Source organism: Syzygium oleosum, unplaced genomic scaffold (genome assembly GCF_021117445.2).
Source record: "Syzygium oleosum isolate NSW1041296 unplaced genomic scaffold, Sole_v2.1 Sole_v2.03, whole genome shotgun sequence".
Taxonomy (NCBI): Eukaryota; Viridiplantae; Streptophyta; class Magnoliopsida; order Myrtales; family Myrtaceae; genus Syzygium; species Syzygium oleosum.
This window is the reverse complement of record NW_026607487.1, coordinates 5299693-5308905: the sequence shown is the minus strand read 5'-3', so window position 1 is coordinate 5308905 and position 9213 is coordinate 5299693. Positions and strand designations below refer to the sequence as shown.

General features: G+C 44.1%; 1 protein-coding gene and 1 pseudogene across 1 annotated transcript; one reads left to right on the top strand and one right to left on the bottom strand.

Annotated features, from left to right (window-relative positions):
- Positions 1-2000, bottom strand: LOC130137753 (protein FAR1-RELATED SEQUENCE 5-like; annotated as a pseudogene).
- A 3860-nt stretch (positions 2001-5860) lies between these two features.
- On the top strand, positions 5861-7262 carry LOC115681047 (DNA damage-repair/toleration protein DRT102). Its single transcript, XM_030604908.2, has one exon. It carries the CDS (start codon positions 5903-5905, stop codon positions 6836-6838), a length of 936 nt encoding a protein of 311 aa, XP_030460768.1. The 5' UTR covers positions 5861-5902; the 3' UTR covers positions 6839-7262.
- The last annotated feature ends 1951 nt before the right edge of the window (positions 7263-9213 follow it).

The following is a 9213-nucleotide window of genomic DNA, read 5'->3' as shown; positions in this document are numbered from 1 at the left end:
TTATGTGATAAAAGTTTAGCCTTTGTTTTTTCCATGTCCTCCGTCACTATTCTCATAGTATCAGCATCTTCGGTTCCCAAACTCATCATTTCAAAGGATTGATGCATTAACGTGGAATATCGATTAAATTTAGATGAACCCGATGCCATTTCATGAGATTCATCATTCACAATCCCTTGTTTGGCACCCTTAGTCCATCTTTTCAAAATATAGGGAAATGGAACATCCATAACCGATGATTTCTCACTCAACACTTTCAACGCATGGCAACACAACCACCCTTTTAATTCAAATAATTTGCAATCACAAGAAACTGAAGAGTCTGCAGGGTCAAATTTGACAATATTTCCACTCCCATTTAACTTCCCCTTTAACTTGACAGTAAAAAAATAAACCGATCCATCAAATGCTTCACTTGAAATACGTTGAGAGACACTTTGCATGAATTCATCATTAAACCATTTAAAAATGGTACGTGTATACACTTTTGAAGCATGCGTTAAGATGTCATTACCCAAAATTGCCAATTTGGGATTCTCTCGACTACTGAAATCATCTTGAGTTTCAATTTCTCTCATGTGCTTCACTTGTTATTCATAGTGGTGGACAAACTCTACAAGAGTTAATGTCTTCGTCGACATACGTTGGAAGACATTATTGGTGCTCTCACTCCTTTGACTGGATCTTATACCACATGTAAAAATGTCACGACCAAAAGCTAAACTCCATTTGTGTCTAATGTCGTATAATCTCCGAAGCCAAGGGTTATTCGCAGTATCCCACTCCTTTTCCATTTCTCTCCAAGTAAATTCAAATTCTTCCTCCGATGTACATCTATACATAAGCGCTAAGAAATATGTATCCTTAAAACCCGGCTTATGGTAAAGATGTGGGATGTTTTGATTGGCATTTTTCCCGATGTGCTAAGTACATAAACGGTGTTATGTATTCAGAAACACCGTTCTAATGGCTTTTGCCATGGCTTGGTCTTGATCAGTGAATATGGTTTTTGGAGCCTTATTTCCCATAGACTTCAAAAAAGCCTCAAATAACCATATAAATGATTCTGCAGTCTCGTCCAACAAAAATGCACAACCAAACAAAACATTCTTCCAATGGTGATTAATCCCAATAAATGGTGCACATATCATGTTATATTTTTTGGTACGATACGTGGTATCAAACACTAGCACATTACCAAAGCAATCATAATCAAATTTCGACATGCTATCTCTCCAAAATAAATTTGTCAATCTACCATCTTGATCTAACCATACAGCATATGCAAACATTGGATTTTGCATTTGCATGAGATGAAAATGATTTAGAACACTTTGATCATCTCCCCCACTTATACCATCGGATCTTTTCGTTTGCAAATAATTTTGACAATCACGCAGGTTAAAACCCAAGTTTTTGCTTCCTCCAGCTTCATTTGCTAAAAACTTATACGCTGTAGTCCCTCCAATGCCGGCTTTCCTCATGTCAACTAAGACACTCTTAGAAGTATCAGACATGATTCTTCCACATCTAATCAAATGCTTTTGATCATCCGGAATAAATGCATGATTATGCTCAGAAATATGCTTCATAGACACCATTGTTAACCTTAAATTTGACATGAGCAGGACAGTCACATCTAACTTCAAACTGAGTCTCAAATTTCTTTTCTTGATTAGATGAGCTGACAGAATGCCCCTCACAATGGCACACAAAAGTTCGTTGGGTTAATTCTCCTTTACCATTTTTGAACATATTACCCTTTCTCACCCCAAATCCTTTGCCGATTGCATAGGCCACATACTTATCGTATGCTTCAAGTTCATTTGGAAAAACCATTCCTATCGCAAACTCATAATCTTTTTTCCATATCACGCATTACGTGTGCAAGATGGGAAGTTTCATGCTGCAACTAAAAGAACAAAAAGTTATTAACGTGGTGGTTTAAGAAAAATATATTTCACATAGTATGAGCAAATAATTACCTCTGATTCAGCCATCCGATAAATTTGCACCCAAATTGATACCAAATTGGGATTAAAATGACACCAAAACAGTCCTAACCAGCAAGCTTGAAAGATAATTCCAACAGGTTTAAGTTCAGTAATGACCCTACTAGACGAGAAATAGATGTATATCAATTGTTACGGATGTCCATACTCATGTATATGCTCAGAAAACTAGAATCTGGAGTTCATTATCAGAAAAGACATCCAAAACTATAATGTAGAAACTACGCACGCACGATACATATATGCAACACAGCTGGGCTTTTTTTTTTTTTCAAATGGAGGTTGTCATCCATAGAAAATTTATGTACATGAGCAAGCCACTGTCATATATGTAAAGTTAGAGATGACAGTATCCGCAAAAATTGCCATCATGATAAAATCAGCATGAAGTGACATCGATTCGCAAGTGACATCGATTTAATGCAAGGGGCTAAAATGCGATGCACTACCATTCATTCTAAGGAGCTCAAACACTGAACAGCGAGTGACAATTCATGCGATACTGCCAAGTTCAAAACTAAGGAAAACAACTTCCTAATTTAAAAAGTGGAAGTCATATTCCAAAAAAGTAAGGAGGACTATTCTTACCCAAGTGTTTTGATGGATGACCAAGTAAAACAAGGAATTTTTCAAGCATACGCACTCAAGTGAGGATGCATTTTCATTAGGAGACCACAGAATTCTCCGGACAAAACTACCATGAACTGCTCAAATGGAAAAAAAATTTGTTTCAATGCGATTCACAATTAGATATAGAGTCTAGTTGATGCACCAAACTAGCAGTACGTCATCACACGCCAATATAAAGCAGGAAAAGCACTCTCACAAATTATGTTTAACCATGAATGAAGCAGGACCCTATGCAACACCAGTGCAGGTACAAAATTAGTCCACTCGTTCAAGGTCCTCTCCACATCATCTCTAATATACTGTCATCATCTCTAGTACACATTCACAAAAGATGATTATCCGATGAGATATTCAACTCAATTTTCTCTGGGGAATTTTAATGAACATCTGGCCACCCCCCTCCCCACAACAACAAATTCTAGCCGCAGCACACCATTCATTCGGAAGCCACCAGATAAAGTACAGCACGTCATTCATTGTGATGTATCGAGTTACGCTAGCACTACCCTATTCATTCGGTCCATTCAATCTAGCAACGTCAAAACCTCAAACACTCAACAGATTTGGCTTAGGCATTTTTTCAAACACAAGGTGAGCAGAAAGCTAAGGGGCAAATATCGATCCATTCGGCACCAAGAAAGTATAAATAAGTACTAGTTATCGGCGGCTCAGTCCGTACCGACTTATTGACAGGAATGTCGAGACATCTACTCTATACTAACTTACGATCTTTCACACACTAACAAAAATATTTCTTTTATTTGATGGGATAATATGCACCTCAGAGGGAGAGGCATTAAAATGACACTTTCAAATCATTTCAAATGCTCAGAAAACACAATTAATAAAGAAACAATGTTTTGAGACAAGCACCGGAACTATTTTGTCAAAGAAGTTGGAACTCCCACACCCGGAACATGTGATTTACAAGTTGGAAAGAGCAACCATAAACTGAGAAGTATCAAAGAAGCTTCCGAGATAATGCTTCACGAGTGAGTCGCGCTCCAATTATCTCGGAAGCTTGGTTTCCAAACTCCGGAGCGCCACTTGTTGATATGGGCCTTGTCCCCTCCTGCTGCTCCAAGCTTCGTGGCTCGAACTGCAAGACAGAGAAATCGTCGGAGTGAGGCGGCGTCGGCGTCGGGGCGAGGAGACGGACCTCGCTCGTCGGCGTGAGGGAGACGGAGCGCAGAGCGAATTCCAGATCTTGAATTCGATTGGGAGTGCGAAAGAGAGAGTGAGTGTGGAGAGAGAGGGCTATTTTTTAAAAAATTTCTCCCAGCTGCTCTGCTCTCAGCTCTGCTCTGTGCCGTGGGAGCGTGGAGCCTTCCTGACATGTGGGTCCCCTCGGACACGTGTTGCCACCTCAGACTTGTTATTTCTCCACGGTGGAATCCCTAGTGGCACCCAATATTTTCTCGTGGGTGGATGACATGTCTGACCTCATGGCCATCTTCCACCTTTTCCAGAGACGCCCTTCATTTGCAATTCCTTCACTTGCAGAGAAGATAGCGCACATAGTAAGGCAGCACTAAGACCTCCAAGATGATTTATCTGACTAATCTCTCCCATAGACCGTATGTTTAATTAGGATAGAGCGTCACGCAAAGAGGGTTGCAATTCATTCAATTATATAATAATCAATTTGAATATGGATTATTAACTTATGCTTTTCTAAGCAACATTTTTGTTGAAATTGGTGATTCATATTTTGACATAGAAGTCTCTAGTCCAATTTAGACTACTCTAGTGGACGGGAGAAACAAGGATAAAAAAGTCCAGGATAAGAACATTAGGAACGCCTCAAATTGATCAGTTAAGTATCATTAGTGATTTGCCTTATGGGAAAATCTGACGTGGACGCTAGTCGTCCTATATGATATTGCTAATGCTGATGTGCACAGTTTTTGTAATTTTTTAAAATATTTTTTGATCTTTTGAATTATTTTTTTGATTTTTTATTTTGCTTCTTTTTTTTTCTCTGTTTTTTTTCTTTTTGTGCCTGCGAGGGTAACCGACGACCCTCGTTGGCCACAAAGGCCTCGCCCGCGGCCTGTGGGGCCGCGAAGGCCTTGGGTGAGGCCATTGTGGCCTTGTCGGTTGCGGGCAAGGACCTTCGTGGCCTCGTTAGCCGCGGGCCAGGCGGCCTTGCCCAGATCCGGCGTGGGCCTTCGCACCCTTGCCAGCGGCTAGCGAGGCCGCAATGCCCCTAGGGGAGGCCTTCTTGGCTTGGTTGGTTGCTGGCGAAGGCCTTCGTAGCCTCGTCGGCCTTCGTGCTAGGGCTGCCTCGCCCATGGTCGATGGGGCCATGATGGCCTCACTTAGGACCTTCATAGCCCCGTTGGTTGAGGGCGAGGCCTTTGCAGCCGGTGAGGGTCGGCGACCCTCATCGGCACAAAAAAAAAAGAGTAAAGAAAAAAGGAAAATAAATATAAACAATTATAAAAAAAATCTACGTGAGACGATTTGACGGAAATGATACTTAAATGGTCGATTCTACTCCGATGTGACACTTAAGTAAGTGAAAAAAAATTTATAACTCTCAAATTAAAGTCATACAAATGTTATTCTTATCTTGAAAATTCCTGAAAAGCCCTAAAAAAACAATCTAGTACTTGGGCATAAGTGGATGTGTCTAGAATCCACTAAAGCTTGTGCATAAGAATCCGTCGTAAACATCTCTGCATCATTTCAGAGATAGTTGGCTTGTAAGTCAAGTGGGAATTCTTTATGTACAGGCTAAGAATCATCCGTGAAGAGCGTGAGGTTTGGACCTCCCCCAAGAGCGCGGGAGGAGCACTTACTAAAATCCATATTCCACGCGCTCCTCCTCCAGTAAACTATATCCCACCGCCCGTCTAGTTAGAACGTGACGGAATTCACAGAAGGGACTCGAATGCGTGGAATTTACGCATTTCAGTACCCAAATTTACGAAACTGAAGTCTCGAAACTTAGAACGCCCGATCGATACAAATGTTGATATTCTTATCGTTATATTTTCGCCTGGAAGCATGGGATTGAATTGGCCAAAAAGGCTAGAAAAATACCATCACAAAACTGTTCATCTCAATTTCCACCGCACCTCTGCAGTCCTATCATTAGTATATTATTGCTTACGGACAAAACTAGGAACAGTCCAGGCTGTTCGCCCACCGCGTCCCCGGATGTACCTGGACCTGTTTTTCACATTATATTCTTGATGATACACTAGCAACCCCTTCCACTCCCACCCCCTCGCCGCCATCCACCGCCGCCGCCGATGGCCGATCCCTCCGCCGCCCGCCCCACCAAAATCGTCGCGGCGGCCGACCCTTTCGGCGCTCCGCTCAAGGACGCCCTCGTCTCCCACCTCCGGGACACCCTGCACATCGAGGTGGAGGACCTCGGCACCGGCCCGTACTACTCCGTCGCCGCCGACGTCGGCCGCCGCGTCTCCTCCGGCGGAGGAGGAGGATCCGGGACCCGGGGCCTCGTCGCCTGCGGCACCGGCTCCGGTGTCTCCATCTTCGCCAACAAGTTCCCCGGCGCGTTCGCGGCGACCTGCCTCTCCGTCGCCGACGCCGTCAACGCCCGGTCCATCAACAACTCCAACATCCTCGCCGTCTCCGCCCTTTCCACGCCGCCGGGCTCCGCCGTGGAGATCCTCCGCGCCTGGCTGGACACACCCTTCAAGTCCCCCTGCCCCGCCTCCGGCGACCAGCCCTGGAGCGACGACCTCCAGGAGTTCCTGGACCGAGCCCTGATCGAAACGCCCAAGATCGGCGCGCCGCCGGCCTCGGAGCCGGACGATTCCGCCTCCTGCGCGATCTGTTGCCTGGCGAAGCGCCGGGAGCTGAATCCCATCGACATGATCCCGGGGGGGTCGATGAAGATAATCCGGGAGACACCCACATCGGCGATCGTGAGGTTCAAGGCCGGGAGCGTCGAGCCGGCGCACCACCACACGTTCGGGCACGATCTGGTGGTGCTGGAAGGCAGGAAGACCGTGTGGAACTTGAGCAAGAAGGAGAGGTACGACTTGGTGGTCGGGGATTACTTGTTCACGCCCCGCGGGGATGTGCACAGGGTCCAGTATCACGAGGACACGGAGTTCTTCATCAAGTGGGATGGCCACTGGGACATGTTCTTCGATGAGGATCTCGAGACTGCTAAGAAGGCCATCGAAGAGGAAGAATCATCATCATCATCAGCTTGATTTTGTGAGTTTCGATGTTCTTGCTAATGCCCACGAAAGAAAGTCTGCCATGGGGGGTTGTTCTTGTTGTGTTGTTTGTGATATATCAAGAGAAGGAGGATGTGATCTTGTGGAGTTGAGGTATGTATGAAGCATCTGTGATTAGCTGAAGTTGGTGTTGCAGAGTATATGCATGAGCAGAGAGACTTTTCAACTGATATGTTTCATGTGTGGTTGAGTCTTGAGTGATGATTTTCTCTGTTACCGGTTTAGATTGAAAGAATCAGAAGTTTGGGTATGAAATAGGTGTACCTCATTGGCTTGAATTCCACATCCACACCACCAGAAATGTGAATGTTGTCTTGTTTAGGCCATTCACCTGTGTGTTTAGAATCACAAATCCGTGAGGTTTAGTGTTGCTTTCAATGAATTCAAATTTACCAAACTGAGAGGAATTTGCTGGAGTAAAGAAAAATTTGTCATGGGACTAATTTAAATTCAGAGTTAGGAGGGGTGTGAATCAGAGGAGGAGATTTGTATGGTTTCGCGCCCGTTTGGTATACCTGTGGCTGAATCAGAAGCTGCTACCACCTTTGAAAGTGTTGCAGCATTGAGGTTTACAGAATGCTTTCTCAAGATTGCAACATCCTTATCCACAATTAGAGAAAACTGCACTAAACAGCCTCACGTTAGAAAATTTTAGTTGATACTGGGTGTGTCGGGAGGCTTTTCTAACTTGTATGTTTGGTAATGCATGTTTGAAATTGCAGCACTTGAAAACTAGGCGAGACGGTTCTCTAGAAATTGTAGTAAGCTGCTACAGTTTTGTAAATGTAAAGTCAGTATTCAACTCAGCAATTTAGTAGATGATTAAGTTTTGCTGGTTAGCTGCAATTTTACAGAGCAAGAAGCAAAACCTTTTTGTACAACGAGTAGAGGGCCATTTTAATCATATGCAATCCTTCGGCCGCACACATAGAAGACAACACTTAGGGAAAACCCTGCTATAACATATTTACATAGGTATAGATGTTGAGTGATTTTTTTTTTTTTGCCATAGATGTTAGGCAATTAAAGAGATTGATCGACCCGATTAATCACATGAAGTTGCCTGAGTAATTTAGAATCCGACACGTATGTATGCAAATTAGGCTCTAGACATTAATTTTTTGTTCATTGGTAAACTATCGTACGTGAATATCAATGTTTTTTTTTTTGTCGAAAAAATATCATTGTTTTTGTTGCGATTGACGAGCAACACCTCCGGTTAAAATTTTAACTTTCCCACGGCGTCAAAGATAAACTTGAACCACACTAGTATTTACGCGTGAAAATTTAGGTCTTTGCGTAATAACTAGAGATGGATAAATTCCCATGATTCCATATTATTTAGATTTGAGCACACGTTGCCTTCAATTGATTAATCCACCAAAAAAAAAAAACGAAATCAAGGCCAAAGGCAAAATACAAACTCATCGAGGGATACACCGAACCGATTGATTAGAAGAAGAAGAGAGGCCAATTCTTATTTTGGGCCTAGTCACGCGAGCCCAAAGTGTCGTGACGTTCAGATGGGCCCCCGCATTGACTCTCTACGAGGCCAACTTTCTTTGGGCTTATACGAGTCAGGCCCATTAATAGCGTCGCTCCTCGGCCCATTAGAGCCGTCTTCGTGTGTATCGAATCTTTGGAAGAAGCTCATTTCATCTTCAAACCTCCGGACCAGAAATGGCGGGAATCGCCTGCGTCGCGAGGCCTTCTCCGATCACTCTGCGCTCGACGACGGTGACTCTCCAAGCTTCTCACTTCCCCCGCCGCGTTCTCTTCGAGCTCCGATCTCTCGATCTGCGGAGATCGCTTTTATTTCTTTCTTGTTGTCCTGTTCCTCTCTCTGAGCCGTCGACGCTGTTCACTCTCAGAATGCTCGTCGCCGGCGATGCTGTCGCGCTATGAAATCGACCGCCGAGGAAGGAAGCAACGGTGCCTCACCGAAATTGATCAAGCTCGCCGTGAGCGGAGTCACGGAGATTCTCAGGGTTCTGTCTCCTGTGAAAGGACGACAGGTGATTCGGTTTCTCTTGGCTCTGGAACCAGCGTCGCGATGGACGTGTATGAGTTTTGGAGAGGGAATTTCCGAGTGACGAATTGATGGAGAGATGGTAAGGATGCTTCTCGATTGCTGATTTTGCTCTTCTGATTGTGTTTTTGACTTTCTGCAGTTTGGAGAGTGTGAGTGCCGACGAGCAAGATGGGGTTCCTGCTTCCAGTGTCGATGACGTCGTGGTGATCCTCACGTCTGATTATGAGAAGGCTCACTTTGTCACAGGTACATCGACCTCCTTCCTTTACTCTGTATGCTTACTGGCAACAAACAAAATGGTCTGACTATGCTCCAG

Coding starts and splice junctions, on each gene's coding strand:
- LOC115681047 (XM_030604908.2), top strand. CDS start 5,903: ATGGCCGATCCCTCCGCCGCCCGCCCCACCAAAATCGTCGCGGCGGCC.